This window comes from Mus caroli, unplaced genomic scaffold, assembly GCF_978045245.1.
Source record: "Mus caroli unplaced genomic scaffold, Mus_caroli_1 scaffold_11, whole genome shotgun sequence".
Classification (NCBI taxonomy): Eukaryota; Metazoa; Chordata; class Mammalia; order Rodentia; family Muridae; genus Mus; species Mus caroli.
In genome coordinates this window covers 101,918,050-101,937,174 of record NW_028227266.1, presented here as the reverse complement: position 1 = coordinate 101,937,174, position 19,125 = coordinate 101,918,050, and the positions used below count along the sequence as shown (strand labels likewise).

Sequence of the window (19,125 nt, the reverse complement as noted above, 5' to 3'; positions counted from 1 at the left end):
GCCCTTGTAAAACAAACATCCCAGGAGGGTGCAGACAAGAAAGCTGATGAGAGCATAGACGAGGATGAGCCTGTCCAGTGGCTGGATACCTCCCCTAAACTACAGCTATATTAGCGTCTGAGATCCTTGGAATGACCTCTGGGCCAAGTCTATCAGAGTGAATCATCCTCATCCTCGTAACCATGTGAACAGAGAGAAATCTGGAGACCTGGCATCCAGACCCTGCCCTCTTCCCTCCAGCGCCCCGCAAACCTCACCAAGACCACACAACAGCAGGAGCGCCTCCAGCCACACCCGAGAGACTCCTCCCAACCTTGGGTAAAAACTAAAGAAAATGAACCTATCCCCTGCTGGGCCTCATCCAGGAGGGAGCGCAATCCTACTTAACCTCTTTAAAGCCTTTGACGTCAACAACTGCTCTCTCTGGGCTGCTCTGGGCCGCGCTCCTCTGATAGCAGTTCCCTTGCCGGTCCCTTCGTGAGGCCAAGGGCTGACCCTCCAACCAAAGGCTATCACTATACAAGACGCACTCCACTCCTCTTCCAGACACTCACTTCCCTTTCTGCTACTCTGGGCCTGGCTCCCTTTGCAATACTACTAACACAACTTTGGCATCTGCCCGGGCGCAGCAGGGGATTCTGCTGGTGCAGCGGCTCTATAGCAAAAAGCTTGCCTCCTGGTGATCCTTCCTCTCTGTGTAACCCAACGACACCAGAGCCGGACCAGATGCTTTATGGAAAGGCTGACACAGCCACGCTCTCCTATCCTACCAGCTCTTTCCAATCTCAGGTGCCCTCTGCCCACATAGATCACAGTAGTAACAGGTATTGCTGCTGTGGCCTCGACTGCGGGTGCCATCGGATACAGGTGGCTGAGATCAGAGGGGTGTCTGACTGTCTCCAAAAGCCCATCAACAACTTGGTGGCGTCACTGGCCACTCCTCCAGCATGAGATCAATTCACGTGGCCATGCAAAACCTGTGAGGAGCATTGGTCCTCCTCACAGCAGGCTCAGCCCTCAGGAGGCACCTGTATGTCCGTGGGAAAAGAATGTTGTTATGCCAGCAAACCTGGCCTAGTAGAGGCTAACATTGAGACACCTCACAAACTCTGAAGAACCCTGCCAAGACAACCAGGGTAGTCTCCGTTTTATTCTTCCTGGCAGTCTTCACTCTGCACCTAGCTAGCCCCGTTCACAGGGCCGTGGTATTAATCTAGTTTTTCCTCCTAGCGCCTTGCATCTTCCGCCTTCTCCCAGAATGGATTCTCGAAGTTTCCCGAGTAACTGCCAACCAAATGCTTCCGCATTCATACCTCCCAAGGAACTCGGACCCACTGACTCCCGACTCTCTCCCTCTGCAGCAGGAAGTAGCTCTGAATCAGTGCCCTTCCTTCTACCCAAAGAGGTCAGGAAGATTGGTTGGAGCCCCTGCATATCCCTTGCACAAGCTAAGAAACCCCATTTGTTCTTCCCCCAACCCGGCCCTGCAAGAGGAAAATTCCAGGCTAACACAACACCTCTCCCTGTCTCTGTTTCCAGCCACGCACAGTGAGTGCCCACACAGGGGTTCAGCTTCTCTACTTTACACAGGCATAATCCCAGCTCCTAGCTCACACGTCATCACTCTGTGCCTAAAACCCATATAACCCCCTTGCTTTAGCCTGGGCATGTGACTTTACTGACCTCTAAGTGTGCCTCGCCGGACAGCTGCCTCTCAATAAACCTGCCTTTACACTTTTGATTTGGCTTAAATTGGTTCATTTCGTTGGCGGAGAAACCTATAGTTACTGCCAAGTTACTGTCATTATTTGGCACACAAAACCCTTGTTCCAGAAAGGAGCGCCCTGTGTGTGTGTGGACACAGCAAAGGGCTGTGGCCCTATCTTTCTGTGGTCCCTTAGCCCAACTTCGTTGAGAGATCAAGCGCTGGAAGGTGGGTAAGGGGACCTGCTAGACAGGCCCTGGGCAGGCTTCCTGTGCAGAGCAGACGTGAAGTGCAGACACCCTCTAGGGACCTGGAAGCAGAAGACAGAAGCTCTGCCCCACCCCCCAGCCCCCACTCACACTCACACCAGTCCAGGGAGTAAGGCCACATGAGAACCGTTCATATATCACTAAGTGCCACTTCTGTGTGCTTGTTCCTCATGTTGATGCAATCCTAAGCATGATCCCTAACACATCATGACAGCATCTGGGTTTGAACCGTCAGTCAACATAAGTGCTGGCTCAGCACCAAGCTGAGGTGGCAGCTGCTTCCACCTGTCCCCTGCTGGGCTGTCTATAGAGTCTGCTCCAGGCTGCTTCAGTCTTGCCTCTTAGGAGGCTCCAGCCATGAGCACCTGGAAGTGGTACGGATGGCTGCATCTGCCAGATGGGGGCACCCCACAGCTGGGCAAACAGTGCCCTGTGTGATCTGCTTGCCATATGCCCAGCGCTCTTCTCCCTAAAGCTGGGCAAGTCGCTAGGTTCACTAGGACGCCATGTTAGTTGTCATGCTGAAGTGGGAGCCTGGGGGACCCAACTGTAAATCCTGCATGGAGTGCCACCCGGGCCTCGGGGAGAACATGAATGAATGACCGCCATGCATGCTAGTATGTCAGCTTTGCCTTTGGGCTGGACAGGATAAAAGCAGGCTATCTGTCCCCCCCAGTGGGCACAGGGTCACTACACCTCTTGGCTTCCCATCGGTCCTGCTCCTTTCTTGACTCTGCAGGTGGGTTTTTGCTCAGGTAGGGCCATCTGATAAACTTCAAAGAAAGCCTGCGTGTGGGCAATGTCCTCAGCCACCTACAGCGCTACTAATCTCAGCCTCGCAGGGGTCCTTGAGAGACAACCCTCCAGAACGGAGTAGGGGTAGATATGCAGGAAGTCTCAGCGTAAAGGCTAATTCCCTGACTGACACACACACAGCGTGCCTTGGATTGCTCTATGTACCTCAGATTCATCATCTGGGTGTAAGCGAGGTTTTCAGTTAGACTGGGTGAGTGTTGGGCAAGCTTTCCCCATAGAGCAGTGGGCAGATGGAGGAAGCATCGACAGGTTGAAATCAAGTGCTCATTGCATGGAAGCTTCCTTGTCTGGGAACTCCAGGGGACTCAGGAAACACACGCAGTGTTCACTACAAAGCAACACAGAGCCACCATCCTCCAATCCCCCACTGCTGCACAGCCCTTGTCTTTCCTCACTGCTAAGAAAGAAGAGGCAGCCTTGGTTAGAGAAAGTTTGGAGCTCAGAGAACGTGGAGCCCATCTGGCTACTGAAAGAGGTGGCCCGGCTCTCTGCATCAGTCCAGGGAGGGCTGTGCCAGAGGCCAGGTGGTCTTCATCTGCTTACTGAACTAAATGACTCGTGGGCTTGGGGAGCCATCATTTCACTCACATGATAAAGGAAAAGGATACTCCCTTCTTTGCTCTTCTCCTGGACATTCTCCATGCCGGGCAGAGCTGACGCCACACGTCGGAAGAGCTGCAGGCAGGAGATGCAGGGTGAGGCCTGCCCAGTCCCCCTCCTTCCCTCTCCTGGTCTTCCCCTGTACTGCTCTCCTCGTGTACGGAGCCTGAGGATTGATGGCCTGTCTGTCCACTGACTGCCCACTGACTGCCCCAGAGTGCAGGCCTGTTCTAAGTCCTCTGCCATCACCATAGCCCCTCTCAATGTTGGTCCTGGAGCAACTCGGGATGTTAATAGGAAGAGGGAACAGGGGCTAGAGAGACAAAGTGATTGCCACACAAGCAAGAGGACTCAACTCCAGTCCCCAGAATCCACATAAAAATCTGCGTGTAGCTGCACACACTTGTAATTCTGGTGATAGAGTGACAAAGACAGGTTCCCAGGGCTCCCTGGCTAGCTGAACTGGTATACTTCAGGTAAAGTCAAAGACCCTATCTCAAAGTATAAGGTGGATGACACCTGAGGAGTGACACCAGAAGTTAACCTGTGACCGCCACAGGTGTAAGTAAACACATGCATGCCCCCACACACCTGCACACAAACACATGTCCACACATACAGCAAAGCTGGGGCTCTTCCTAGAGGCAGGCTGGCCCACAGGCAGTCAGCAGGGGTCATGAGGGTGACTGCAAGGGACCTGCTCTGGTACAGAAATCATCCAGGCCACAGGAAGCAGGCCCTTCAGCGGGCAGCTGTTCATCACTCTCACATGGGGACGAGGTGTAGAAAACCAGTTTCTAGCCTTACGGAAGATAAACGACTCTCCCCAGGGACACAGATCCTGGGAGCCAGGGTCATAACCACAGTGAAGAATGTGAAAATTTGTGTCAATGTGGTGTGCTACATGCGTGTGCTATGCGTGGTATGCCTGATTTTGTTTGCAGAGTGGGTATAAAAAGTTAAGTGTGTTTTTGGGTGTAAGTGTGTATGTATGTGTGTGTGTTATGGTAAATGCCATGTTTCTGTGTGTATATGAGAAAGTGAGTGTGGGAGAAGCAAGCATGTGGAGTGTGGGTCGACGGGCAAGTCTACCTAATTGAGTGTGCACGACGACAGGAGGTATCAGGGGCACCTAATAGGTGGACACTGGCAGAGGTGACATCTTGAAAGTAACAAGTACAAGCAGAAGCCGAGAGCACAGAAGATTCTGAGCCTGGCAGAATGTCTGGGTCTTCCCCAAGTTCATAAGTTAAAACCTAACTCCTGGCCAGGCAGTGGTGATGTATGTCTCTAACACCAGCACTCTGTGAGCTTGTGGCCAGCCTGGTCTACAAAGTAAGTTAAGTTCCAGGACAGCCAGGGCTATGCAGAGAAACCCTGTCTCAAAAAACTGAAAAGCAAACCAACCAAACGAACAACAAAACCAACTAAACAAATGAAAAAAAAAATCTAACTCCTAGCAAGGCGGTGTGAGGAGGTGTTGCCTTAAGGAGCCCCCCTGACTGGAACTTTACAGAGAAGCTGTGGGAGCCTTCACGTTCCTTTCATGTGAGGAAACAACTGGAAGGTACCAAATACGAGGGAGCAGAGTACGCAAGGCACTGGATCTCCCAGCGCATTCATCTTGGAGTCCTCAGCCTTCAGAGCAGGGAGGAGGAAGGTTCCGTTACCTGTGATAGCCTGTAGTAATTGTGATAGCAGCTCAAACCCACCAGACTTAACTCTTGCTCAAACCCTTGCTCAGATTCCAGATCATTCCAGGATGGGGGAAGGGACCAGTCTCACCTTGGCCCAGCGGATTGAAGATGCCTCCTGCTCTATGGATGCCTGATACTGTCCTCGGCTTCGATTTCCCATGATGTCATTGGACCCAAAGAGCAGCGGCCTCACCACCCACCCCACCCCTGCCTCTTTTTCTCCTCTCTGAGGTGGTTAGGCTCACATCTGATACAGAGGCCTGGAAAAGGCTGGAGTGAATGGAGCTGAAGGGCCCTCCAATTGGGCACTGGGTTCCGGAAGCTGGGGCCGGGGGTTCCCTAATATGGCCACAGTGCCCCTCCTACTTTGTCCTTTCTAGCTCCTTTGTCAACCTTAATCTCAGCACTATCAATATGAAGTGAACCATCACTCTCTCTCAAAAGCCAAGTGGTGCCCAGGTGTGCCTGGGAAGTCGAGGGCCGCAGCGGACACGGCGGCATCAAGCCGCGTTCCTTACTTAGGATCCCTTCCTGTGCTACGGGCACCTTGCTGCCAGGCTCTATGCCCATCAGCCCGGCCTAGGATGTCCTTCCTCCTTGCTACCACCCTCCTCCTGCTCCGAGACAGGGGTTCTTCACCTTGCTTGAGCCACAGGCTCCTTCACACTGCTGAAGCCGGTGGACTCGTTTTTCAGATGTAGTCAAGTTATAATGGATCATAAAGGAAACCATTTGCTTCTGAATGAAACTTCCCAAATATTTAAGGATCATAAATCTGTGCCACGCTGGCATCCATGTCTCCTTACAAACATACAGAACATCAGGATTACAGGTGGTCTAATGGCTAGTGGGATGCTGAGATCCGGTACTGTGAAGCGTGGGATGCCTGTCATACTGTGAAGCTCTGCCAGTGGGACAGTCACAGGACTCACTGCTAACCCTGAGGCTGTCTGGCTGTCTGCATTCATCACTGAGGAGCTGGTTACAGATGAGGGAGCAGTCACAATACCTGTGGGATTTTTCTGAAGCCCAGGTCGGCTGAGCTGCTAAGCTCTGCCCACCAAGTACTCTGGTTCTGTGGGTCCCAGCCACACCTCGGCTCCCTCCCATGATTCCCGACTGCCAAGGGAGTCTCTTTGCTCCATTACTGAGTTACCCTTCGTGGCCCTGGGTTCTTGTCAAGTACAAGACATAAGCCCAACGTATTGATCAGATTCAACATCCTGCATTCGCATGTGAAGTGAAGTGAGATGCTAAGAACCACAGCTTCCTCAGCCGGGCAGAAGTCCATGCTGGACTTCCATTCACACACGCTGCTCCAGGGACCCACAGCTGATGATGTCTGAGGAGACTAGTGACTGACAGGGTCTGCGCGGCTCTCTAGCGGAGTGCCTCCCCCACTCCCCAACCCCCATGCCACCAGCTTTACCAGTGCTGGAAGCCAGTGCCATCCCCCACTGCCCAGAGCTATAAGTGTATGCACTGGCTGTCTGCCCCATCCTAGTCACTAGCCACTCAGAGCAAGGAAGGCCTCAGGGGAGGGCCTTCAGACCCGAGCAAGCCAGCTCTCCTAACCTGCTTCACGTTGTAGCCAGTCTTCGCGCTGGTCTCGATGAACATGACGCTCAGTTCTTTGGCTCGCTGTTCCCCTTCCTCGATGGTTATCTGCCTGGAAATGAAGGGGAGAAGGAAAATCAGGGAGCAGAGAGGCAACCCCTGGCAGAAGTGGAGGAGGCATCCTGAGATAAAGAACTGTGGGGACTGCCAGGCCCATTGGTCAGCCGTGAAGACAGGTTTCCTGCCCAGGGGTCCCTGCCAGGAGGCCTGCTATAGTCTGTCTAGCAAGAAGGTAGCACCTGGGCACAGAGGACCCCAAGCCTTTTCCACATTTTCCCATATCTTCTGAACTAGGAAGCAAGGCTACCTCCTACCTTTTAAGGCAGGGTCCTATGTAGCCCAGGCTGGCCTTGGATTTGTGATGTAACGAAGAATGATAGTGAACTTCTGATTCTCTCCCATATGTACCTCCCTAGAACAGGGACCGTAGGATATGCCACCAAGCCTGGCTGTATGATGCTGAGCTTCACACTTGGAAAGGCGAGCGCTCTGCGGCTGAGCCACGCCCCCTACAGCTTTCTCAGCAGTCCTTAGAACAGGATCTCCTGGACACGTGCAGCCTTTCTTGTAGTGAAGCCTCAGCCCCCATTTCCTAATGCAAATACCAAAATTAAAAGTAGCTAGCCTTGGCCCATACTGATCTGCAGAGGAGACCATTTCCCTCCCCCCCCCCCCCCCAGCAGGGATGCTGCAAGAAGCCACATGCTTTACTAGAAACCGCGACACATGGCTTTTCTGTCCCAGTTAGCACAGGGTTCCAAGAGCGGACATATACGCAAATGACACCTTAATGGGCAGTGACATCAGAGGACAGCTATGGAGAAACCTTTTCCAAAAATACCCCATGCCCAGATCCAGCCATAAACCAGGATGCATGGACAGGGGACAAAGTTGGTACTCGGCTGACATAATTCAGGCTCATACCTGAGGACCTGGGTTTCACACCTCACATGTCAACGCCAGGATTTCCCAGGGACAGAAGCTGTGTCAGAGGCTACTTTGGGACCATGATGGGAACGCCTGTGCAGACAGGCCCTGCCCTGCCTTTGCTGAGCTGAGGAAAACAAAGCTTTCAGAGATGAGAAGCCTGCAGTGTACGGGGGCTAACAGGTGTGTCGGGGTCCCTGTGCGTGGAGACCAGCCTCGTTGCCCTGTCATCTCAGACCTGGGCAGGAACAGCCACAGAGGGGCGAGGAAGCATGGGCCCGTTAGTCATAGCACCTCCACGCTCCAGTGCTTGCCTACCTCTTGTCAGCCAGATCCGTCTTGTTACCCACAAGCATGATGATCACGTCACTGCCCCTCTCCGTCCTGACGTCATCAATCCATTTAGAAGTCTGCTGGAAGGAGTTGAGATCTGGAGGCAGAAAGTGGGAACAGAGTGAGAATGAGGGGACCTGGAGGGGTCAGAAGGAAAGATGGCCTCCTGCCCTGTAATACTGGGAGAGCCTCCAGCACTGCTCAGCCACCCTAGGGAGAGAAGTCACCGTACCTAGGAAGCTAGGCTGTCACAACTTCTACACAGAACAGTGACTCTAGAGACCACGCAAGAGTCACAGCTGGCCATGGCCTGGCCGAGCCTCGGATCTGTGAAGGGAGCATATGGCGACCCCTAGGAAATGGTGTCCCTCCAAAGTGATGCTCAGAGGAGCCTGAGGAAGGCCAGGCTGGCTGGGGAAGAGAACCTGCAACCCTGCAGGGAAGGGTAGACAGATAAAGCACCCCCTACAGGCATATCAATACAGAAGCAAGTCACCTGTGTTCAGGGTCATCTCCCTCAGACATCCAAGTTCAGCACCTGGGGGTGGGGGGTGGGGGGGAGGTGGCTGCTCTCCCCAGCCTGTGACGCAGCTCCCACCTCACTAGGGGGTGTAAGGAGCATATGCTCAGAGAGGAGGTAGAAAGACAGAGGGGCAAGGCAGAACTGAGCAGTGAGGCGTGCCGCAACCCCATGTGATGTCAGGGTCCTCAGAGCACTCTGGGAGTAAAGCCTGGGGCTTCCCAGGTGTGTTTCTCTAGGTCAGTGGTTCTCAACCTTCCCAGTGTGATGACTCTTTAACACAGTTGCTCATCTCTAGCTCAGTGGTCCTCAACTTTCCCAATGCAATGATGACTCTTTAACACAGTTGCCCATGTTGTGGTGAGCCCCAACCATAAATCTATTTTTGTTGCTACAGCAACAAATTCATAAACTGTAACTCTGCTATGAACTGTTATGAACTGTAATGTAAATATCTGATACGCAGGATATCTGATATGCCATCCCCGTGAAAAAGTCATTTGATCCTAGAAGAGTGTCAGCCCACAGGTTGAGGATCTTTGCTCTGGATGATTTGGGGGCACCTGGGCTCTGCATAAGGCCTGCTCCAACCTGTGGTCCCCCACTGAGTCTGTGCAGCCCTTTCAAAAATCATGTATACAAGAGGGGCTGCCTAGAGGGATGCCTGGGGAAAGCTGGCACACACATGCCAGCCAGGGCCAGGGAGGGCACAGAGAGCTAACCCTGTGAACATCTGCCATTTCCCCCACCCCGGGGGGCCCGTGCCCCAAGCAGAACCAACCCTGTCTTATACAGTCGAATTTGTTACAGGAGTTTGAAGGACAGTGATGAATCCACTACAGTCTAAGATAACACACTACCCCACACTGAACACACACTGGTATACACATTCACACACACACAGGTCTGGTCAGGGTCACACTGGGTCCCAAGAGCCCCCTCCTTCCAACACAGACTCCAACTTACTAGTGATGTCATACACCACGACAGCCACCGTGGAGTCTCGGATGTAGCTGGGGATCAGGCTGCGGAACCTCTCTTGCCCAGCAGTGTCCCAGAGCTGCAGTCGAACCTACAAGGCCCAAACAGAGGCATCGGTAGAGGAGTGGTAGAGGGGGTTGGAGGCCCAGACCCCACGATGCTGGCACTGCTAGCTCCCTCCTGGTCTTGGCAGAGACTCCCGAGAGTGCCCAAGTGAGGGCTCTAGGGAACAAGCCCAACAATGCCCTCCTTGTCCTCCAGTTCTAAGACCAGGAACTCACCGTACGGTCTTCCAAGTACATGGTTTTTGACAAGAAGTCAATCCCGATGGTTGCCTATTAAAAAAAAAAAACAACAACAACAACACCGAGAGGTCAACATGAAAAAGGAATCACACAAAGGAGCCAGAAGGCCAGGGACCCCAGGAAATGGCACAGAGAGCATAGGGGACACTCAAGCCAAGTCCCTCCACTGAGGAAGGAGCTTGAGCAAATGATGGTGAGATCAGGTTTTTGTTTGCAGAGGATGTTCTACGCAGAGAAAGAGAGAGAGAAAGGTGCCTCTAGAAGGGTGAGAGAGCATGGGGCACAGGAAGCAGTCCCCACCTGCCTCCAGCATCCCCTGAGCTCCCAGACTCTCCCTTGGACTTGGACTTCAGTTTGGCATTGTTCTTGGGGAGGCAGGGTTGGGTAGGATTTGTCACTGCATGGGGACAGAGAGCAGCGTGCCCTGCCTTGGATGGGGTACTGTGGACCATCCAGAATGCCTGAAGCCCAAAGAGCTCTTTGCTCCTCATGCTGCCAAGCCAAGGGATGTCACCCACACCCCTGTGCCACCTGGCACCTCTTCTGTCCTAGTAGACAACCTCTCTGGTCCTTACCTGCACCCCATGTCTATAAGCAGGAGCCAAGATACTGTCGGTGTGAAACAGCAAACACCACTAAGTAATAATGAACCCTCAGACCCAGCTAGACATCCAGGGCCTGGCTCCAGCCGCATGCTCCACCCTGTGCCTAGAATCATCTTCTTGTAACACAGAAAGGTCTGCAGGAACCTTCGACAGTGCAAAGGGCTCAGTAGGAAGCACTGTTGGTGGTGAGATCCCGATTCTATCTACTGACGTAGATAGATGGGTCCATATTTTCTCAGACACAGAGATAAAGAGAATATGTTGTATACTGGTATCTGAATGAACAACTGTACCAAGGGCTATTTTCGCTCTCTCTAGTATGTATCTTTTTTTATTTTCTATAATAAACTGTTAATAGTTATGAATTTAGAAGAAAAAAAAATCTTTGAGATAGCCATGTGCCTTAGTTAGGGTTTTACTGCTGTGAACAGACACCATGACCAAGGCAACTCTTATAAGGACAACATTTAATTGGGGCTGGCTTACAGGTTCAGAGGTTCAGTCCATTATCATCAAGTTGGGAGCAGGGTGGCATCCAGGCAGGCATGGTGCAGGAGAAGCTGAGAGTTCTGCATCTTCATCTGAAGGCTGCTAGTGGAAGACTGACTTCCAGGCAACTAGGACTAGGGTCTTAGAGCCCACGCCCACAGTGACACACCTACTCCAACAGGACCACACCTTCTAATAGTGCCACTCCCAGGGCCAAGCATGTACAAACCATCACACATTGCATGATGGGATATGGCTGTTAATACCAGGACCACTGAGGCAGAGAACAGAGGCCGACCTGAGCTCCACTTAGGACTTTATTTCTTTTTTAAAAAGTATCTCTTTGAAAGGAAAAAGTTCAAAATGTTTCATCATGTGAAGAACTATGGTGGACACAAAAGACACACCAAGAGAAGACTTCAGTGTAAATATAGAGTTCTCTGTCAGCCCGACTAGGAGACACAGCTTTGGGCTGTATGTGAGGGCATGTCCCGGGAAGCTTAGCTGAGCAGGGAAGACCCACCCTAGATGTGAGCAGCACCCACCATGGGCTGGGGTCCCAGACTGAATGAAAAGGACAAACTGAGAGGAGACACCTGCCACCCGTCCCCTCCCTCTCCCTACCCCCCCCCCCCTTTTCCCTCTCCCTGTGGGTTAGCTTTTTGTCCACTTGATATGATCTAGAGTCACCTGGGAAGAGGGGCTCTCAGCTGGCTCCACCTGACTAGACTGGCCTGTGGACACGTCTGTGGGAGGCATTTTCCTGATAAATGGCTGATGCAGGAAGGCCCTGAGCATGTGGTTCTAGATGCTATAAGCAAGCAGGCTGAGCAAGCCTCGAGGAGCAAGCCAGTAAGCAGTGTTCCTCCGTGGCCTCTGCTTCAGCTCCTGCTTCCAGCTTCCTGCCTGACTTCCCTAAGTGCCTACCACAGCCATGAGAACTAAGTCTAAAACTGACGAGTGCTCGAAGACCAGGCATATGCCAAGCAGGCAGAAATGTCAACTTCTCTATGTGCCACAGGATCCTTGAAGGCACCAGACTCCTTCTTTAGTGACCCCTGAAGCAAGACCAGATGCCTAGGCTCAGGATCAGAGGCAGAGGCTGCCAGCATCCCCCAATACAGAATTTAGAAAATGCACAACTGAGCTGCCTCAGTCAAAGGCCATGTTTCCCAGAATCCCTTGGCTGCAGGGTGGCTGAGTTCTGATCACAGGATGTGTAGGTGATGATCATCCGGAATGAGCCCTTCCTGGGTTAGTGCGCCCCACTAGGCTGCCCCCTATCCCACTGCATGGAATGCAGACTCGTGGGGCGCGTGATCGTGGCTTCTCCAGCTGAGGACTAGAGGGCAGGAAGACTTCAACGGAGCCTGACTCCTGGACTGTGAAGAGTCACCTCGGCAGTACTACCCATCTGCGTAACAGAGATCTCATTTTCTACTTTGTTCAAGCTGCCTGCCGTCAGCACGGCGTAACTAACCTGGATCAACAGAGTGAAGGACCATGGAAAATCATATCCCCTAAGGTCAGCAGCTGGGTGGCGACAGGGATGTTACTGATAATAACTGTAACAGCGACAATCCTTTTCCCCCATTGTGTGCACATGTAAGACGTTTCACTGCCATGGCGCAGAGAGAGATCATTAGATAATATGACGAGGAGTCATGCCACTGGATCAAGCCGCAGCAACGCGTAGCCCAGTGACTTTTATCATCGTCAATACTCACTGAGCCACAGACTGTATCTCTATTAAGCCTCACGAAACAGACTGACCAAAGAGACAGCAATGAGCCAACGCTGAGAGGGACCAACGTCCTCTCCCCACAGCTGCCTCCCACCTCTATCTGATCTTCAAGCTACTACCTAAGAGCCATCTCTAATCGTGTAGCTGTCACTCTCTCAGACTCATTCTGGCCGTTCGAATCTGAAACATCCCATAGGTTCCTGTTTTGAATGCTTGTTCTCCAACTGGCAGTGTTAACTTGGAGAGCCGTGGAACCTTTCAGAATGGGACATACCTTGTAGAAGCAGTTGGGTGGGGGTAGGCTTTGAAGGTTACACAAAGCCTCTGTCCTCGCTCTTTTCTGATCTGCCTCAGTGGCGTGAGGTGCCTCTACTACATGCTGCTACTGCTGGATAGACTGAAGCCCTTTGAAAAACCACGAGCCAGAAAGAGTCTTTTCTTCAAGTTGTTTCTCTCAGAACCATGCGAAAGTGAGAAGCAGAGAGCTGGTCCCGCAAAGTGGCAACATTCAGACAGCTAATCTTACCAGGTGGTTTCTAAGCCTTTGAAACTGGCTTGCAACAGTTTAACCATGTGGACTCTAAGGCCCCAGATCCACTGTTCCCTTGAGAACTTGGAGGATCAAAACACTGACAACAATATGAGCAGCAAAGACCATACCCATGTTATTTCTGGGCAGAACAAGGACTCCACTGGTCGCTGGCTTCTAGAGGCCACTGGAGTCTGACAAAGAATTTATTTACATTCTACCCATGACCTGAAATTTTGAGTGAGGTGGTGGACTACTTCAAAGGTAATGGAGAAAATGCAAAGCAACCCAGACAGAGGTCAACCTGCTACCAGTATGGTTCTGGCTGGTTACTTTTAGCTACGTTCACAGTAAGACTGGGGGCAAAATGCAGAGAAGTTTCAAGATGTATAATTTGGCCCTGAAAGAAAGGAGAAGATGTTTAAAGCTGTGGATAAGAGACTAGGGGTCGCGGCAGGCTACTGATGCTCACCTGGCACTGGGGGCAACAGAGCAGGTGAGCTGAGAATCTGTCCCAATTCTGAGGGCTCCAGGGTATGAAATAGAAGACTAATCAATTAATCACTTAAAATACTTTCCTTCAGAAGGTGACTGTATTTTGAAGAGTCACCACGGTGCTCTGATGGTTGTCTAGGTTTTGGTTTAGCTACTCAGGTACTCAGAAGTCAAAAGCAGCCATAATTGAAGGGGTCCCTGTGGCAGCTGGCTTTTGACTTACCTATCTGGTGCTATTTTTCAGGTGTGCAGAATGTAAATTACGGGGTCACGGAGAATTGCACCTAGATTTTTAAGGAACATCTCTGTGTGAGACCAAATGATGTGCCCCGATTCTGGACACGGAGGTAGAAGACTTAAGTGTTTTCCCTGTTGGCTTTTGGTCCTATTTTTTTCTAATCTTGAACACATTCTTATTTCCAGGAGACCACAGACTATTTTGACCATCAGTGGAAACTTTGGACTTAGACTATTGGTCAATGTTGAGACTGTGAGATGTCTTAAAATTGGAATAAGTGTGTCTTTGTCTTTTAAGATGACCGTGAGCCTTTGGCAACCAAGATGGAATGTTATGGCTTGACTCGAAGTCTCTCACAGGTTTAGGTTTTGAGTATTTGTTCTGCAGCTGGTGGTGTTCTTTGGAGAGAGTTTGGAACCTTCAGAAAGCAGGACCTAGCTGGTGAAGACAGGATATTTAGGGTGGGTGTCTGACATGGACCCCAGGCTATAGCTGGTTCTTGCTCTCTCTGCTTCAGGGTCTACTGTGGTATGAGGAGCTCCCACCACAAGCTGGCACTGCTGCGAACCCTGCTGTGTCTTCCCTGCCATGAGGACTGAACTCTTCTGAAACCATGAGCCAAAAAAAAAAATACCCTTTCTTTCCATAAACTGTTTCTGTCAGGTAACTTAATCACAACAACATAAAAAATGTAATTCATTCAACTAGTGTGTATCTTCTTACATTTGCACGGCACAGCATGGGCATCACCTCTGGGTGTCTGAGCCATCTTTGCTCTTAAGCTCTGATGTCACAGTTTTTCTTTTGTTGAGAGCTGAGCAGATTGGATCTGGCTATTCTGATTTATAGAAAAGAAATTCAAGAAACAACAATGTACAAGCACGTAAGAGAGACCACAAGCTGGTGAACAATGAAGGGATTACAGTCTCTGGGGAAGCAAAGGAAGCTATGCATTTAAATTATCCTGTCCACAAAATAAAAACAGACCACCTACGCAAAGAAGAAATTTGAATCATAGTTGAGGGAAAAAAAACTCAAGAGGAACAGACCCCTAGATGACACAAATAGCTAGGCTTTAAAAGAAGAAAATAGATGTGGGAATGAGTCTCAAGAACTCTGAGGACATTCTGAAACCATCAAGACAGGGGAGAGGGAAGGCGGAGATGACGGTGCCACCTCTTGTGGTTTCACCTGCTCCCATCCTCACCCCCTCTCACCACTCCCCTGCTCCCTCGTGCAGACTGAACCTCCCACCCCCTCTCACCGCTCCCCCTGCTCCCTTGTGCAGACTGAACCTCCCACTGGAATAACCTCAGTAGCATCTTCCCTGGCTTCCCTGTCCTCACCACTGCCCTGTAAGCAATCTTCATGTGGCAGGCAAGGTTAGTTTTGAGTTTAAAACCAATGACGTTAGGGATGTGGAAAGGTGGCTCTGCAGTTAATTACACTTGCTGCTCTTGGGAAGGACCCAGGTTCAGTTCCTAGCACCCACAGGGCGGCTTACAACTCTCCATAGCGCTTGTTCTGGGGAATCTAATGGCCTCTTCTGGTCTCCACCAGCACTTCGCATACATAGTGCATTTTCATACATGCAGGCAAACCACTCAACCATGAAATAAAGATAAGTGAATCTTAAGAAACAAAACTAATAATATATATAATATGTATTGTATATTTATATACAATATATTTATATACAATATAGATATTATACACACACACACACACATCCTGACTTTGTGCCTCCTTACAGCTCCCAGGAAACAGTCTAAGCACCTGTGGTTGACTGTTCAAGACCCACCACTGGCTTTTTATAACCTTGTACTCCTCGTAACCAGCTTGACTTTATACCAAGGAATAATGCTGTTTAGAATTCACATGTTGTGATATACAGGCTTGTGCCAGAGAGTGGCACTATTAGGAGGTGTGGCCTTGTTGGAAGAAGTATGTCACTGTGGGCATGGTCTTTAATTCCATTGTCCTAGCTGTCTGGAAGTCGGTCTTCTAGCAGCCGTCAGATGAAGACGTAGAACTCTCAGCTCCTCCTGCACCACAATGCTGCCATGCTTCTGCCTTGAAGATAATGGACTAAACCTCTGAACCTGTAAGCCAGCTCCAATGAAATGTTGTCCTTGGTCATGGTGTCTGTTCACAGCAATAAAACCCTAACTAAGACACATGTTTCTCTGCATGTTTTTGTTCACTTTGTATGTGTGTGTGCATGCATGCATGCATGGCTTTTGTGTGGAAGTCAGAGGACAATTTGCTGGAGCTGGTCCTCCACCACATGTATCTGGAGATCAAATTCAGGTCACCAGGCTTGGCAGCAAGCACCTTTACCCACTGAGTCAGTCTACAGGCCCTTCCCACGTCAGCTTCTGCATCTCTTTCCTGATGCTGTCCCTCCTGTGAAATGTCCTTTCATAATCTGAATTTGAGATGCTTCTCCAAAAATCCGATTATCAACACTGGGGATAGCCCAGAGGCTACTCAATACCTTCTCTACCAAATAGGAAAGGTCTCAGACTCCCTAAATCTCTGCCTCTGGTCAACAATGTGGGGAGTTTTAGCATGTACCATGTGGATCATGTACTTCAGCTTCACCCCAGGAGCTTCCTTAAACACTGAGATTCCTGGGCCCACTCAGGTAGACACAAGCACGGGCTCTGCATGTCAGAATTACAGACAAGTTCTCAGGTCAGTCACTTGCTCAGCGAAGTGTGCAGATAAACTGCTCTGTGCTGTGATCCGGGTCTGAGGAGACTGTGGTCTCCAGGGCCAAAAACAGATAATAAGAGGGTGGGGGAGATGGAGATAACACCAGTGGATGAGTTGTTATGCACAGGGAAGGAACCAGGCTCACTCCGAACCAAGGTCTGTCACCGAGGCTGGGTAGCAGACCTGGGATCTGACTCCAGCTCTCCCGGACGGCAAAGGCTCTGCTTTGGGCTGTTGAGCTGTAGTCCTGCGGCTTCTAGAAGTCCATTTCCGAAGCTGTCACTGTGTTTCCCTGGAGTCAAATCCTGTCTGACTCCCGACTGTCAGAAAGCGGCGGTGATCATTGGCCATAACAGCTCTGCAGAGCCCTCTTAAGAGAGAGTTCATTTGCATTTTAGTAGAAATAAATAAAGTGAGCCCTCAAAGGACAGAGGGGAAAGGGCTTGAAAGAGAGACTTGGCTGGGTCTCCATGACCAGAACATAGCTCTAGCTCCTGGGCACCATGTATTTCCCAGACATGAGTCGCAGCAGCTGGCCCACACCGCTGCCAGCTGGAGCCTGTGTCTCCCACGGAGGCCAGATTTTCAGAGAAGGTGGCAGTCATGGTCTTCCCTGGGCAGCTTCTTCGTGGCAGATGGTGTAAATAATTAAGTCAAACCACTTCACTTCACCCTTGAGTACCTACTGTGTGTTGTAAAAAAAAAAAAAAAAAAAAAAATCCCCAGTTCCTAAGGAGCTTCCTACTTGGAGGAGAAGACACATACAGAAACTGTCACTCACAGCAAATGGAGAGGAAGAGCCCGCGTGGAAGGGATGAAGGTCAGAGCAGCAGGCCTGGCTTGCTTGGTGTCTGATGGAAATTTGGAGTAGATACGCAAGACCTCAGTGCATAGGACCTTCCAGAAGGCAGAAGTCGGGGAATCGTGGGGATAGGAGGTTTAGGGAAAAGCATCTTGGAGGAGTGAGGTGGACTCTGGTTCTCATCATCCAAAGTCGTCTAGCCCTCTGGATGATTAATGCTACTAACTCTGAATCAACTAGAAAAAACAGGCAAGGAAGGCACAAGGAAGTGCTGGTAAAAACTCAGATTTGTGCAGAAACCCAGTCAGTCATACCAACTGGAACACGAGAGGACAGAACGTGAAGCCACCACAATTGACAAGAAGTACAGAAAAATCCTAGACATGAGAAAGCCACAGAAGGGACTCTGAAGTCTCTATATAAATGCTGTCCAATACTGGATGGCCAGAGAAGATCCCAAGCAATCTGCCCAAGGCCAGAAACAAAACAAGACTACAAATGGAAGAGAGGGTTGTAGCCCAGCACAGGGGACAGAGCTGAGAATCAGGGTTTATACAACTATTAAAACAAACAACCAGCAGGACTCAAAGCTGCTACCAGAATCCAAACACACACACACACACACACACACACACACACAAATGTGCAGGATGTAATCTCAATTGACACATGAGGTGACAGGAAAGCGTAAGCCATACACAAGGAAAACAAGAAATGAGGACCAATCCTGAGATGATTTGGACATTGAAAGTATGAAGAAATATTTTGAGATAGTCAATATTGTTATGACCAGCTACAGAAGGTTATGTTCATAACAAAGACAGAGATGGGCAAGTTCAGCAAGACAGCTTAGCAGGTGAAGGTGCTTGCCGCCAAGCCTGACCACCTCAGTTTGGTCCGGGAATCCTCATTGTAGAAATGGGAAAACTAATTCCACAAGCTGTCTTCCCTGTCCACACACCTGCCATGACACGTACCTCTACACACACACACACACACACGAGCACATGTGCAGCACACACATAGACACACACAAGTATATACAGAAGCTTTTTAAAAATCAGAGTCAAATCAATGAGGACCAAACCAAAGATACAATCTTGAGACCAGCCAGAGGAAATGGCACCTGGTACCCGAGGACAGAACGGCAGGGAAGATAATGACGACGGATAGTAAGCGGAGCTGGAATTTTAAATCCAGCAAAAAATGTTCTTCATGTGCAGATAAACTAGAAGCACCTTTTAAATGAACGGGGACAAAGAGTCTATGCTAAAGACGATCCTCAGCCTGAAAGGAAACGGTGGTGACAGGACCTGGGTCTTCTGCAAGGACGACGGGCACAGGAGAGGGTGAGTACACAGGTAAAGGCAGTAAAGAGAGTGTTGTAGGAGAGCGCACCCTGAAGAATGAAGCCAAGTAGTTCTTTCAGAAAATGGAAAACAGTTGGGGCCAATGGCTGCTGTAGGAACCTGGGGAAGCCAGGGAACTGGATGAAGTGAAACTTCAGAAGGACTTCCTAATAGCCGGCACTCTAGAAAGATCATCCTGGTTGGTAGATGGGACAAATGTAAGAAAGACACACAGAACTGTTGTGTATATCTGGAAGATATGCAAGGGGAAGAAGCAGGCTCCAGGGCAGGGCATGTGGATGATACTCAGGACAGGTCAGACTTAGTGAATGTGGAGAGATGTAGAAAGGCTGCGTGCGAGCGTGGCTGAGGCAGGTTTTAACAAG

The 19,125-nt window shown here is 50.4% G+C and overlaps 1 protein-coding gene across 1 annotated transcript in view; it reads right to left on the bottom strand.

Moving 5' to 3' along the window:
• Positions 1-19,125, bottom strand: part of Rab6b (RAB6B, member RAS oncogene family) — a 72,358-nt gene that overhangs the window by 14,894 nt on the left and 38,339 nt on the right. Inside the window, exons 3-7 of the mRNA XM_021172658.3 lie at positions 9,747-9,800; positions 9,451-9,556; positions 7,950-8,061; positions 6,663-6,756; positions 3,399-3,465 (exon numbers count right to left, since the gene is read on the bottom strand). Of these exons, the coding sequence (XP_021028317.1) occupies positions 3,399-3,465; positions 6,663-6,756; positions 7,950-8,061; positions 9,451-9,556; positions 9,747-9,800 (433 nt within the window). The remainder of the gene's footprint in view (positions 1-3,398; positions 3,466-6,662; positions 6,757-7,949; positions 8,062-9,450; positions 9,557-9,746; positions 9,801-19,125) is intronic.